Below are 16,652 nucleotides of genomic sequence, written 5' to 3' on the forward strand. Positions count from 1 at the left end.
TTGAACAAGATGATTTTCCAACACCTAGTCCCACTAGTAAGCAGCTAGGCAGACTGCAACCAGATAACATTTCTTGGAAAAAATGGCTGTTCCTCCAGGGGAAAAAGGGTTCAAAAACTATGTAAAGTGTGTGCAGAAAAAAAGAAGAAAAACAATGGGAAGGCTATACGAAAAGATAGATCATATTATTACAGCGAATGTAAAATTCCTTTGTGTAAAGGGTCGTGTTTCAAACGTTTCCACCAAAAAAAAAATTATTTAGTGTAACATTTCTATTTACTATAAGTGTTTTTTTTTATTTAGTTATAATAAGAAATATATTTTGTAAATGTAAAAAGATTTTGTAGTTTTGATATAAAATAAAATAAATTAAAAATTTTACTTGGTCAAGTTTTTATTTTCAACACAAATAGAGCCAACTTATAGGAAGAATTTCTACAATTTGTTTTCAAGACACATTTAATGCAAAAATATCAGAAAAAAAAATCACAGTCAATTTATATAGAAACAGAGGAAAAAGTAGTATAATATATGATCTGAGCTAAATAAAGTAAATCAGGCTGGAATGATAATATAATCCAAATAACAAGTTCAGGAATACAACATGTAACAGTCACAACACTGGAGGCTAGCATGTTAGAATTACTAGTGACCTACCAACATAAAACTTCTTTTAATAAGAATCTTATTCAGGCTTCCTATTTCTGGCTCATCATAAAACCTGTTCATTTTAAATTTTATTAGTCCGCTTAGTGATTTTTAACATTCTACCAATCCAACTAATTTTCTGGTCTTATGATTTTTGATGTTTAAAACAACAAAACAAACATAACAAAAACAAATAAATGATTATGGCATACTTCACAAAAATATATATTCTTCAATTTCAAACCTATTCCTAAACCTGTTTGATGTCCTTAAATTTCTTTTCCAAATAAAGGCTCTTTTCCCTTGTGTTTACCTTATTTTTATATTTCCTCAGATAATGACCATTTGCAATTTTACTGCCTAAGCAATAGATTAGGATTTAAATTAGGACTCAACTCCTTTGCAATATGTTGTCTTAATGTTCAACTCCCTATTGGCCCAACCATCTTCAACATCCTTTAATACACATTATTATATTTGGTTTATTTTAATTATTTTCAAACACAAATTATTCTTGCATAAATGAATGCATATGTTCATCATTTATATAACTTATTTCAGTTCTGCTAAAAGAAAAATAACATAATAATAAAATATATATTTTCTCTTCGTGTTACCAGTTTTTAATTTTACTTTTTGTATCTTTTATCTCAGCTTCTACATAAAAGTTGAAAAACAACTAAGACCTGTATCACTTCTTTCTATTCTGGAGTTTACCTTTTTTGATCTAATTTCTAATCTTAGCCATCAAATTTTAAATGTTTACTCTTACAACTTTCTGATCTGAGTTATCAGTATATCTAAAGTTTTTATATAAAATAAGTAATAATGATCCAAATTACAAAAAGTAAATATTAATGCTTTAATACATTTTACTCTAAAAAATATAATTTTCAGATAAATTTAAACCTCTTATATCTGATGGAAATACCACATTCCTTGCTTGATTGTAGAATCAATAGGAAAGTATGCAGAGTTCTTGCTCTATATATGAAAGGAAAGAAAGATTAACACTTTCCACGCTTCCAATCATGTCTACCAACTTATTGACAAAACGAAACATGTTTTTCATCATAGTTAATGTATGGGTTTAGATAATGTAAAGCTTAGATAATAAGAATCTGTTTTATATAAATGTACATCAAAAAGGGAATGTACAACTGTTCAGGACATTCATGTGTTCTTCACACAAGAAAATTATACGAGGTGCTACCCAAAAGTTCGGGGAATTTTAACATAAAATAAAATAGCTTACCATAACTTATAATTTCCACTGTCTCCTTCAAAGTAATCCCCTTGGGCATTGATACAGTGATCCCAGCATTTTTGAAAGCCAAGAAATTCTGAACGGCTAGCGATGTGTGTGTGGGCGTGTTGTCATGGTACAGAACCCAGCTGTTGTTACCCCACAGATCTGAACGTTTGCGCCTAATGCTTTCATGTAACCACTTCAAAACTTCACAACAGAACATCCCACTGACAGTTTGACCAAGAGGAACAAATTCCTTATGGATAATGCCTTTGATGTCGAAAAAAACAATCATCATGGACTTCACGTTGCTGTGAACTTGGCATGCTTTTTTGGCCATGGTGAACTTGGTGACTTCCACTGTGACAACTGCTGCTTGGTTTCAGGGTCATACCCGTACACCAATGAATCATCACCAGTTATGATGTTGGAGATGAAGTTAGGGTCATCTCTTGCTGAATTTTTCAATTCACTACAGACAGCTACACGATTTTGTTTCTGGTCGCTGTTCAATAGTCTCAGTATGAATTTTGCAGCAATGCATTTCATGTTCAAATTGTCCAACAAGATGCGTTGCACAGACCCATATGACATTTGTACGATTGCACAAACATCATAGATTGTCTGTCTATGATCTGCAACAATAGCCTCTCGCACTTTCGCAATGTTTTCTGGTGTTGCGCTTGTTGATGGTCTTTCTGAACGCTCATCGTCATCGACTGTCATTCGTCCATCTTTGAATCGTTTGTACCACAAAAAAAATTTACTTTTACTCATAGCATTGTCACCAAATACTTCCACAAGCATGCGATGGGTTTCTGCACTAATTTTTTTAAGCATGAAGCAAAATTTGATGCAGGTTCTTTGTTCTTTAAAATCTGCCATTTAGAACTTCGCCGAAGCAGTAAAACACAGTGTTACAAAACCGCACAAAAGTCAACAATGCAGCCTTTCACAGTCACAGCTGTTGGAACACGATTCACAAAGAGTACTGTTAGCCACATCTAGCGGCAGCAGGTCGTACCAGCAATGGTTCGCGCGCGAAATTCAAATTCCCTGAACTTTTGGGTAGCACCTCGTATAATGAAATAAAAATAAAATTAAAAAAAAAACCAATTTGTAAAATTGCTTCATAACAGAATCCATTATTTAAATATAAATTAAAAATACAATTATATTTATAACTTCTTTTACTTACAAGGTAATGTACCAGTAAAATCCAGAAAATCTGTACCAAAATATGCGATTTCTGGCAGTGTTGGCTCTATGTGTTCCTTGAAGTATTCCATAGCCATTGTAGATAAATCAAATAACTCATCGGTTACTTTATATGGACGAGCTAATTTGGGTGTTACTTTAATGTAATGTAAAATACGATAAACTTCATCCAGTATCTATAAAATAAAATATTTTATATCACAAGAGAATAGGATATAAAACACTAAGGCATTAACCAATCATGCACAAACCAATCATTGACCTAGATATATGTTTTCTAAAAATATTATAAATTTTTCCAAGAAAAATATTTACTACTGTTATGTAAACAATGGTAATACTTGACCATCACCTTACTGAGAGATTCAATACTCCTGCTAGTAAACACAAATTTTCAGATATAATATGTTGATATTAGAAATCAAAGTGTTAAATAAATTAGTTCATATTAATACTTGAGAAAAATAAATAAAATATTAACACCATAAATTTTGAAAAAATTCATGAATGAGTGAAATACTAACGCAATTGATTTACATTTAATTAAAGTAATTCAAAAACTTATTTTATTTGTTTATTTACTGATAACAGGTTATAAAAGTAATAAACAATGTAACGCCTATATCCTTTATTGCAGGCACACAACTTAAAATTGTATAAAACTTAACCTGGACACAATTGAAAATTAACCCTTTCAGTGCCAGAGTATTTTTCAAATATGTATGCAAAATAATGTAAGAAATTTTTTCATTTACATTACCATAAAATGCCAACTCTGATTTGTGCAATTTGCAGTGATTTGGGGAAAAAAATCAAAAATTATTTAATTATTGACAAAATTTGATCATTTTCTTACAATTACATTCAGAAAGGTTTACTCTAGTATTTAAAATATTTTTTACTATCTTGCAAACTAAAATTATTTAGAAAGTAGAAAAACCTAACAGTAAATTAAGAAAAACAATTTTGAATTTTCCAAACAAACTGACACATCAAAAAAATAGCATAAGATAAGTCACCTAATATTGAAAACCACTTAATTTTGAATGAAAACGCACATTTTTTTACACTTATCTTAAATTTTTATTTCAAAATATGAGCATATATTTTACTGAAGGCCAAATTACATTAACTCTTAACTTCAAGTGTTCTTAAACTTTTGGAAATACAAATGTTTATACAGATTATAAAAAAATAAATCCTAGTTGTAAAACTAACACAATATTAATTTTTACATGTAAACAAAAAATATAAAACATATTCACATACCCAACACTTGGAAATAGCCACAGGATACACAAATTCACAGGTATGCAAAGGATATTACTTAGTATACACACCTCTTCTACAAGTTTTACAGGTGTAAGAAGAATTCATGTGTTTACCTCCAGCTTGGGTACTTGTCTTACTGCATACACAACAGTTTTTCTCCTTCGTGTAGTGTAATCTTTCAAAAATATTTTCTAGGGTTCTGTCTCCACCAGTGCTACCACTTGGCTGATCACTCTGAGAATTACAGCACCTACCCATTTTCCTGATGATTTAACCAATCTTGGGATAGTTCTTCTATTAATGCCACTGTACAGTCTAGCCTGGACAGGGGTTTATCAATATTTATTTTGTTACATATATTAAGAACAAGTCTACAAAAAACATTAAAAATTACCCTTTCTTCCAATATTTTATACTCTTTGGTCATCTAAGTACTGAAATAGAACTTGATTTGATGTGCCTACTACTCCCATGAAATCATTGTAGGTTTACTTGTAATCAACATGGTGGTACCTTGTTTTTTACTCTTCCTTTCATTAGCGGCAACAGCATGAAAGCAGCAGATCTTGCTTTTTCTGATTTTTCCATCTAAAACCAAGCACCAGCATAAAGTTTTTTCTTAAACATTTTTTTCACTCCCATATCATGTTTGCTTCGTTGCTTCAGAAATAACTTTTCATTTTTGGCAAAGTGTACCGGTTAAGAAAATACCTCAAGAATATAAATATTTTGTCAGTTATATCAAAGTGAAAAAGTTTTTGAAAATAAATGAAATTTCTTATTCAGTAAACCAGACATCTGTAAAAGCGTCACTACAACACTATAACCCAATCCAGTCATTTTATTTCTTTCAGCTCATCATCTTTTGTACCTTTATATACAAAAAAATTTTTATTCAGTAATGCGTTACAGCATCACAGAACATCCCCAACTTTACACACTTATGCCCCATCTATGTTGTTATTTAGGAAATGAATTGTCTAATTTGTGAATGGACTAACTAACCATGCTATCATCAATGAATAAGTTTTGACCATAAGTAATATAGAATTTAAAGACTAATTATATGAGCGACTAGAGATCAAAATCGTGCGCATGGATCATAATTTGGCTGTCCAGACTTTGTATAGATAGTATTAACCGCCACATGGAAAAGCTGCAGAATAGCTTTACAAGAAAACAAGTTTCTTGTAAACATTCTAAGAAACGACGCAATGTACTGGCTGTTTTTTGTTAAACATTTTTGTTTACAGAACCCCACATTAACATTCCTTACATTACATCATAAACCATACATAATTGTGCATAAATTTTTATGACTTAATAGCTTAATTAATCTTCCTAGAACAAAGGTAATGAATGTACTTGTTTTATTAACTAAAGTTTGTGACAGTCCCACCTCATATTAGAATCAATTATAATGCCTAAGTATTTGGTACAATCAACTCTTGTAATTAATTCATTATCTATACTAATAATAAAGGTACTGGGTGCAGTGGTTAGAGAATGGAATATGAAGTGTTTTGTTAATAGTTAAGGGTAGTAATTATAATCTAACCAATATTTTATGCATAATAGACTTTCATTCAAGGAATTAAAACACATTATCCGAAGTATTACCAGTACAAATATCACAGTATCATTCGTAAATAATACTTTAATTTATATTTAAAAGTATAATCCAATACTGCATTAAAATGCATTATATGTAATAAGGAGATCATTATGATTGATGACAATACTTCTATATTTTGTCAGAATGTTAATATATATTTTTATAAAGGTGTTCATCTAGCATGCATATAAGAAACCATAAAAACATGGCATAACAACTACAACAGATTAGATGTTTAATCAACAGCAATGCTTTTGTAATTAGTTAGCATCCCCATTTATATATCAACAGAAAGAATACAAAGAACCTACGACGAGGGTTCGAGGAAATTAATAAAATTTGACCATTACTTACTTTGTATAAAGTATAATATTAATGAAAAAATATGAAAGGCTGACAAGATGAAATGATGCTACCATAAAAACAAGATTACACAAGCTCAAAACAGATTGAGGAAAAGAAACTTTTAAGAGGCCTAAAACAAAAAAAATTAAATCTGAAGACTACAAAAAAAATAAAATGTAACTTAGCATAACTACAATATACCAAATGATCAGAGTGAGTGGGTGTAGCGATGCAACGACCCTAAATTCTGGGCAATACAAGAATACTGCTATTGAAGTTTATTTGCTGATGAAGAAACATTAGCACATCTACATGTACTCATGCAAAAAAAAGTCAAGAATTTAGAAATGATAAATACTTCAAAAGTTGTTTCAGACCTACACAAATATCAGAGAACACTATTCAAAATCACCACAATGATGCTACTTATACTTTTCAAAACAAAAATATATCGTATTTGTATATAGTGCAATTGAGATTTCTAGTTTTAATAACATTACACTAAAAAAATTAAAGTGAATCATTTATTTTTAAAGAATTCAAGACTCCAGATAAGAAAATAAAAACTTTTGAAAAATAAAAGCGATGTAAGAAAGAAAATAAGCCAATATAATTATGTTCTTTATAATGTTGTATATTATGTTTTTTTATAATATAATTATGAGATTTTATGAAATGATAGGTCAATATTATAGAGTTAAATTTTATAAATATAATAAAATTAGAAGATTTGTACAAAAAATAAACTGTAGCATAACATTCCTGCTGTATGAACTAAGAATAATAAATTAAGAAATATGCTTTCCCAATTCTTCAATATTTCCATACAAAAAGAACATGCAAACTTGTTCTTTTGCAATGATCACATCAATTTAACCTACAGTAATATCACCTTGCTACTGCTTACTTATGAAATTCACATAACTAGCTTCTTTTTATTTTATTATCATTATTATTACCTCTCCAGCAAAAAAACAACAATGTTTACGCTCAATATGTTTGCCAAATGACATTTGTAGAAGTGTAAGCCTCATATGCAATGTTTCAATTATATCAGATTCACATGCAAGTGGATGATTTCTACGAGCAGATTCTCTTCTCGGCATTTTTGCTTTTATCGATTGGAACCTATAAATAAAAAAAAAATTATAGGAATAATAAAATTATAATAAGTAAATATTACATCTAATTAAATCAACAATAATTTAACTCATATCTTGTGATTTTAAATCTCTATACCAAGCTGTCTGTGTAGTCCTGTAGTATGATCTATCAATCTACAAGGACAATTCAAAAATTATTTACACTTTTGTCATAACACATCTTCAAGGTTGTTATATTGCCTTCTGCGCGTGCATCCTTACAACTGGTGCAACTGCAGCAACGTGTGCGAAATTATTTCCCAATCGCATCATTTGCCTTCCAGCTATTTGAATGTAAACATGTCCACTCCACTAACAGTTTGCACCAAGGAGAAACAACAAGCAGTGATCTGATCTCCCTTGGTCAGAAAGTGTGAAAGGGGCAAAAATTCATTGAAGACTTTTATCACAATATAAAGACTGCTTTATCATGTTGGAGACTTCTTATATTTTTTTTTTTTAAACTCTCCCAAGACGACCAGCCCACGCTAAAAAGCTTAACACAGTCGTCTCAGGGTTTCATGGCAGCGCAGTCTGCCCTCCCTAGTTCGTCCGAACTTGGACAGTCAACAAGGTAGTAGTATCTTCTTTGAACATCAGTCATGTTCTGATGCCCATTACATCATTCACAATGAGCTTGGCTTCTGTTAAATCAGTGTGCAATGGGTACCAAGGCAGCTTACTGAGATCACAAGCTCAAACATGTTGAAATCTGCCCACGCTTACACATTTGTTTTTTGGGATGCTAAAGGGGCTATACTAGAAAATTCAAAGAAAAGGGGACTATGATTAACAGCGCAGCGCGATTTACAGTGAAATGTTGGAAAACAAGCTGAAACCAGAAATTCACAAATATAAAGGTCAATTGTCGATTAAATTATTATTGAATAACAACACATTCAAGCAAATAGTTCACCACACTGTTCAAACCAATCAATCAATAAACTGAATTTTGAAGAATTGGAATACACTCCCTACGTCTTTCTGGGGATGAGAAAATTATAAAATACATAGGTTAAAATTAATCTTCAATTAGGCATTACAAACAAACTGGTTTTCACAAAGACAAATGGTATGTATAGTAGATATCAACTAAGCTTAAGTATTTTCGAGTATTCATTTGTTCTGTACTTTTAAGTAGTACATAGTGAAATATGGAGAAGACTACTGCTGCTCCCATTTTTTGGGGCGTATAAGATACATGGTGTCATTCTTTTTTTGCAAGTAGAAAAAAAAAATCTGCAGCCAAGATCCATTGTCAACTGTGTGTAGTTTGCATTAATAATATAATGAATGATGGTTCTGCGAGAAATGTGTAAGAAATTCAAGGAATGGTGAAATGATGTATATCATCACAAGGAAGGAAGGTGAAATTCCATTTTAAGTGAACCTGTTGAAAAAAAATGAACATCCCATTCATGATAAGTGCTACTTCCAATTACTGAACTAGTGAAAATTTTTTCAAATTTCAAAATCCATTCTCTATGAAACTGTTACAGGCAGACAGAGTTTTCTAAAGTACTGTGCACGGTGGGTACCAAAACTACTTAGAGATATCACAAAAACAAACAGTAGGAGCGGTACTGACTTTTCTTCATCAATATCAAGAACAAAGGAAGTGAATTTCTTGATACTACTGTTCCTGGGGATGAGACATGGATATTGGCTCCTTGACATCAAACAAAAGAGTCCTAAACATGGATGCACACATACTCACCAAAGATGCCCAAAAAATAAAACTAACCAATTCTTGCAAAAAAAAAGAAGAAAAATGGTTGCAGTATTTTGGGGTCATTAGGGAATTTTCTTGGTAGCAATTTTGACGCTGAGTATTATAACAATAGCAATATTCACTGTGAAATACTGACAAGGTTGAGAGAGCAATACAAAATAAACAGCAAGAGATGCTAACAAAGGGATCATTTTCTGTATGACGATGCGCAGCCTCACATTGCTGCTAGTACTACAGATGTAAAACAAATTTAAAAGGCAGGTTTTTTATCATCCCCTTATAACACTTATTTGGCGCAGTCTGATTTTCACCTATTCACAAAGAAGAATTGGCTGACTACTCAATAATTCAAAAGCAATGATAAATGCATAGATGAGTTGAGAAATGGATGGTTACTTTGACAGCTATTTTTTGAAACGGGAATAGACAACCTGGTGTCATGATATAAGCAGTATGTAAGTAAATTTTGTGTATAGTAAATTTTTTTCACTTTATGTTGTTTATTTTTATTTGACTGGAGACATAATTATACTTAGTCCTTACATTATTTTATTTAGTAATGATGAATACTAAATTTTATAATTATTTTATATGAAAATAATAAAAAGTTAAATAAATAAAACCTTATTAATAAAAGAATTTAAATTTACATATATATATATATATAAAATATATATATATTAATAATTCTTAATTGGAAAAAAATTAAGGTAAAACATCCTTATAGATAATTCAGCATAAATTTATATTTCAAAAAATATAGTAGTACTCGAAAATTACTTACTACCTCTAGAGCATGAATATCATAAACATTTGAGCTAAACTTTGATAAAAAACTAAATAGAAAACATTTATGTTTTCTATTTAGTTATATTTTGTCACACAGTGACAAATTGATCAGTTTCTATGATGCAACTTTATCGACTAACACATCAAGATCATCAATTGATTACGTGCACTTAATTCATTTACATTAGGTAATTCTCTGTCTTAATATAATATTCCCTTAGAATTGACTTAACTTAGACATGCAGGAAACAGCATCAAACTCATTTAATTCTTTGGAAATCAGTGTTTTCATAATTATCCATCTCTACAAAAATTTTCTGAAGCACTTATTTCCTAAAATGGCATTTAATATTTTATTTTGTACAATCCCCTGGAGTACAATGGACATAAGTGGGATGTAATATTCACAGATAAAAAATATCAGTTGCATATTTCTAAATGGAAACCGATTTCAAAGGATGTAAAACGACATAGTCAAAAAAAAAGGGCAATCATTTTATATTTTGCCTTTGTCTATTGCCAAATTCAATCAATCAATCCATCATAATATTCCTATCACCCATGCCTTTTATTTCTTCTTGGTATATTCCTAACTTATCCACATTTTATTTTTAGAACATCTAGCTTCAAGTTCTTTGCTGATCACAAGTAGCTTTTTGAAATACCAAAACGTGTACTTACAGTATTAATATGGTTAGCCATTTACAGGCTATTTTTACAGAATGAAACTTTTTCCATTCAGACTCATTCTATCTGTTAGGCAGTTATGTAAAAAGAAAAAAAAAAGTCCTCTCTCCTCAGCATAATAAATTTATCTTTAAATTCCATTCTTTTTTTATTCTATCACTATTTTTACTTCCTTGTATGAAGTAAAGAAAGTACTGTGATGGCGAAAAATTTCAGATTTCAACAGAAATATCCATTTTGACTAGTTTCGGCATGACGCGGCACATATGTACCTCACATAACTCAAAAACAATTAGCCATAGAATGTTGAAATATTGCATTTAGGACTGTTGTTAACATATAGTTGTGCACCTCCCCTTTTGATTGCAATCAGCTGGGTGAAAAAAACCCAAAATCCAAAACATCTGGTTTTTGGACTTTTTCTTAACTGCAGTAATAAGCCCTCCTTGAGAGCTTTTCAACGGTATATCATAAGTGGTACTTATTTTCATTGGTTCCAGAATTATAGCCAAATAAAATTTTAATTAATGGAATAATTGGATCTTACGAGGAAGGCACATCAGTTCGAATCCAAGACTTCATATACAAATATTTTTTTTTACTTTAAATATATTGATTTATTAGTAATTATTAACCTCTGACTGTAAAAATTTTTTTACAATAAATAATAATTCAATAACAAAAATATGAAAAAAAATCAGAAGTTATTAGTGGTATAAGATATTATTTGTGTTAATGCAAACATTTTTATATAGGTTAATAATTATTAATAAATCAATATATTTCAATTAAAAAAATGTATATGTATATGAAGTTGGATTCAAATCGAAGAAGGTGTGCAGCATGGTTATGTATCTGACACGTTCTCACTTACACCACATAACTACTTGAGCGACATGAAACAAAATTAATATATAAACTAATATAAAATGCTGATAAGGACGCCACAAAATCATGCAATGTGATGTCCACCACAATGCAATTGTGTAACTGTCCACTTTATTAAAGAGCTGGAAGATTGTATCTCACTTTCAAATGAAATAAGTTTAAATGAAGTGCAGCAAAAGTGTGTATATGTAATTTAATACAGGTACAAGGAAGTCATGTGGTGTCCATATCAACTTTTTTCTTTATGTTTAGGGTCAACAGTTTAGCCAACTCATCTTTACATACCTATTAAATTAACTGATTTAAAAACAGCACAACACTGTACTACCAAAACAAAAGATTTGCTTGCAACACTAGGTCAAATGCTACTGGAAATTACTTTAATTAAAATCTGTCAAATTTTATCACTGTCTCAATTAAATTTAACATGAAATTTTTAACTTTTTCAGGAAATCTTTGGTAGTAAATATATGGTAAAGGAAACGAGAACACTATGATGAGAACGATGAATACATATAAATAAATGATATATATTTCACTTAGATAAAGAAAGCTATCAAAATAAAGTAGATTTTCATAAAATAAATAAGAATGTTATTTAATAAATCTTCACAAAATAATTTGGCATTTTTAATACATAATTTTTTATCATATACATTTATATTTACATTAATACATAATATGTATATATTACATTTAATATTTATTTTTTTTAAATTAATTCTTTTAACAGTCATACTCCTCTGTACTATATATATTTATTTTATTAGCTCAATCAAAGTACAGAATAAATAAAGTAGGATGACTTACCTTATTTCACTATATATGCAGGAGGGCTTTCGCGACTTACTCGCATCATTAGCTGCATTATATATTCATCTCAAATTACATTACAAACTTTGTAAAATATAATAACATCTGCATTTATTTACTGATTTAAAATTTAAAACCTTTAATCTTTGTATTTTAGACTTTTATTTAGTTAAATTAAAATTAAAAAATTAATTAAAATTGTAAAAATTTTTACATATGTAAAAATATTACATCAAGGCATAAAATCAAAAATTAAAATTAAAATTGAATAAAAATAATTTTAAGTTAAGCAATTATGCCATAAAAATAAATTTTGTCCATTAAAATAAATATACATTTAATTAAACATGTAATACAACATAGTATGTAATATAACATATGAACAAACATAATGACAACGTCATTGTCACCATTGAGCAGTACAACACAATGTTACAAACATTTTTCATTCCCGAAATGAGGCGGCTCATAAATGTTGTGCTCCACAAATATATTTTAAATGCGTTTCATCAATATGGCCCACCCTATAACATACAGCATTTAAAATTTTGTACACTCCCCTGGTACAATGGTCATCAACAGAAAGTAAAACTCAGAGATAAAAATATCAGTTTCAAAGGATGTAAAATGACAAGAGTCAAGAATGCATAAATATATTGTACATTTAATACATATACATTACATAATACATTTATACTTACTTTATATTTTTATTTTTATATTATTATACAGGTTGATTCAAAGAAACTGGAAATTTTGAAAGTTGTGTTGGTAGCCGTGGGCGATTGGTACCACTTGATAAGTGGCGCCAGCCTTTCTAACCTAACCTGCCATCTAGTTGTTATAGATCCTTGGAGTGGTGCCCAACGTGCATTTGCTATCAAAGCGTTTTACAAAAACAATGACAGTGTGGAGAGAGCGCGTAGAGAAATTCGTCGTCATTTTAATCTGGGACAGCACGACCGTGTTCCATCAGCACATGCAATTAAAACATGGATATCTCATTTTGAGGAAACTAGTTCGGCAATGAAACAGAAACCTCCAGGCTGTGAGCGAACCGTCCGTACACCACAAAATGTTCAAGCTTTACAAGATGCTGTCACACAAAGTCCACATCGGTAAATCCATCGTCCCACAGCATATTTACAATTGCATAGTTCAAGTGTTCGAAGAATGTAAGTGTAGGACTTGCAATTCCATCCATACAAGTTGCAGATCGTCCAGGAACTGAAACCAAACGATGCAGTTGTGCGAGCAGAATTCTGTAATGTAATGCTTCAGAAGGTAAATGATATCGAAGAGTTTGTTTACGAACTGTGAAAGCGCATTTCCACCTCAGTGGATTTGTTAACAAGCAAAATTTCAGATACTGGGCACAAGAAAATCCTACGCAGCTACACCAGCGTCCGTTGCACAGCCAGAAAGTGACCGTGTGGTGTGCTATGTCATCTTACAGTATTATAGGCCCTTATTTTTTTGAGGATGACAACGGTCTTGCGATTACAGTGACGTCGGCTCGTTACGTAGCCATGCTTGAAACCTTCAAAAGAGATTTCCACCAATTCTTAACACAGCTTGGTTTCAACAAGACGGAGCAACGTCACATACTGCACGAATATCGATGGCAGCTGTACGGCGATTGTTTCGACAACGTGTCATTTCACGAAATGGTAACATTAGATGGCCTCCCAGATCGCCTGATTTCTCAGCTTGCGATTACTTTTTGTGGGGGTCACCTTAAAAGGAAAGTGTTCCACAGTAAACCTGCTACAACAGAAGAACTGAAGGCAAAAATCCGAGAAGCAATTGCGGAAATTCCAGTTGAGATGTTACAACAAACCATGAACAATTTAATGAAGAGACTTCGTGAGTGTTTACGAAGAAGAGTCACCTGGAAGATGTCATCTTTAAAAAACAAACTAAAATGTATGTATCCTAAAATGGCAACATTTGTACAATTACATGAAATAAAATTCATTTTCAAAAATCATTTTTCATTAATATTATTTAATTTTTTAAATTTCCCGTTTCTTTGAATCACCTGTATTTATATTTTTAATCATATAAATATACATTTTTAATAACACAATAATAATCACTCATAACATTTATTTGATTAATAGAACTTCATCAACTGTCCAGTATCTGCAACAGGATGTATTTTACTAAGAAATTGAATTCCTGAGATCAGGGAATATAAAACTAACTGTTTATAGTCAGGAGGAAGAGTCTGTTGATAGAGGCTATTCTGTAGTATCTAGCATTAGGCATCTGTGGCGGTTCATTTTCATAATATAACCATTGAGAGCAACTGATGGTTATTTTTAAAAATAAATATGATACATAAAAAGTAATAATTATTTAAATAAATGTGCATATTAAATTTTGTAATATTGATAAGGACAAAAGACAATACATACATTAAAATAAACAGTCAGTCTTTAAGTACAGGGGAACAAACTCAAACAATTTTCCTTTCCTGACATGTCTGTTGTATACCAAGCTTACTGCAGAAAGTGAGGAGTTAGGTATTTCCCATACCATTCTTCATTGACCCAAATATATTATATATAAGGACTACATGCCTATTGAAATGCCTGACTACAAAAGACATTATTACCCTCAAGTAAAGCACCTCTAACCAGTGTCACCTTTCTCGTCCAGTACAAAATGAAGACTAATGAACTAATCATGTAAGTCTATAAAGTTATAGGGAAATTAATGGTAAAATAAATAATTGTAACTGGACTTGTGTTGGCAATAATCTCTATTTGTCCCAGCCTTCATCAATCGAGCAGGAAAATTGGTATGAAAAAGTGAATTCTTTTGAAGAATTGATTAAAAGAATACAATTTTTTCAATCTCTTCTCTCAGTCAAATTAATAAACAGCAGAGTCAATGATAGTAAGTACATAAAAAAATTTATATGAGCAAAATACCATAAAAATAAAATTTAAAAGATACATAAAATATTATGTTTTTATAAAAAAATTCTATTTGTAAAAACTATCATTCCAGAAATTTTGTTTAGACTACCAAAACTGAAGAAAACTTTGGACAATGCTGGTTACACAGTTTACTACATAAAAATAAAATTGGATTGTAGAGATCTGAATTAGCCAAAACAAAATCGCCTACAGAACGTTATCAAAATATAAATTTACTGCCAAGTATCACAAAATGATTATGGCTATACTCTATGCTATATCTACTGAATAAATGAATTAACTGGAACAAACAGTTTTCTACTGGAGCAAATAATAAATTTGTATCTTATAAAGACCGTAAATGATTTTTAAGCATTTTTTAATGGCAACTGCAGTTATCACAATTAAATTAAAATGCCAATAATTAATGATAAAAAAAACAACAATGTGAATCAAAAATGATAGGTGGATAAATAATTATGTCGCTATGAAGAATTGATTGAAATAATGTACCTATGCAACATCTGAGTCTGCAGACGCTGAAAAGTAGAATTTAAAATAGATCCACATACACGATCTAACTGTCTGCAAACCTGTAAAAAAAAGAAAAGAAGTTATAATGTGTATATATATAACAAAATATAGAATAACACACAGACTACTAAATATAATAATGAAAAAAAAAATGCTTAGCTATTTTATAGTGAAAGACTGTCACATAAACTACTTTTTTATTAACTGTGTACATAACCACAATTAAACTTCTTTGAATTGCCACAAGTCATTACATTCTAATCTTGATAAGATCACAATAAGTATTAAAAAAAATAGATACAACAAAACACATGAGTAAACAATATACAAGATAGATACACATAAATATAATAGCATGTGGCTGTATACCTAAAACACAACTGAATTCAAACATAAAACATACTGACAAGCATTCATAATAAAAATATAAAACACGATAAAATATTAATGGAATAATAAATATGAATCTTTTTTTTTAACAAATAAGATTTATGTTACTTGGCCACAATATCATTTTAACTATTTCTCTAAAATTGTTTATTATTTATCATATGTACTTCAAAGACACATTAAAACAAAACTAAACGTGCAGAGCAACACATACATAAAAAATTTATAAACAGAAAAAAAGCAACGTAATAACCAATAAAGAAAAGTTTATTTCTGCCATAAAAGGAGCAAGTCTAAATTTCTTACTCTAATGAAACAATTAAAATCTAGGTCTCTATGCTTCAAAAAAAAAGAATTTAAAATTCTGTCATAGTAAAGGGATTTTGGACAGCTGTGTTTGTAC

The 16,652-nt window shown here is 30.2% G+C and overlaps 1 protein-coding gene across 1 annotated transcript in view; it reads right to left on the reverse strand.

Annotated features, from left to right (window-relative positions):
- The window catches only part of dmpd (F-box protein dampened), a 52,845-nt gene that overhangs the window by 10,718 nt on the left and 25,475 nt on the right, over positions 1-16,652 (reverse strand). The window contains exons 3-5 of the mRNA XM_075374410.1: positions 15,839-15,918; positions 7,307-7,475; positions 3,096-3,291 (exon numbers count right to left, since the gene is read on the reverse strand). Coding sequence (XP_075230525.1) covers positions 3,096-3,291; positions 7,307-7,475; positions 15,839-15,918 — 445 coding nt within the window. The remainder of the gene's footprint in view (positions 1-3,095; positions 3,292-7,306; positions 7,476-15,838; positions 15,919-16,652) is intronic.

Source organism: Lycorma delicatula, chromosome 9, assembly GCF_047948215.1.
Source record: "Lycorma delicatula isolate Av1 chromosome 9, ASM4794821v1, whole genome shotgun sequence".
NCBI classification, from domain to species: domain Eukaryota; kingdom Metazoa; phylum Arthropoda; class Insecta; order Hemiptera; family Fulgoridae; genus Lycorma; species Lycorma delicatula.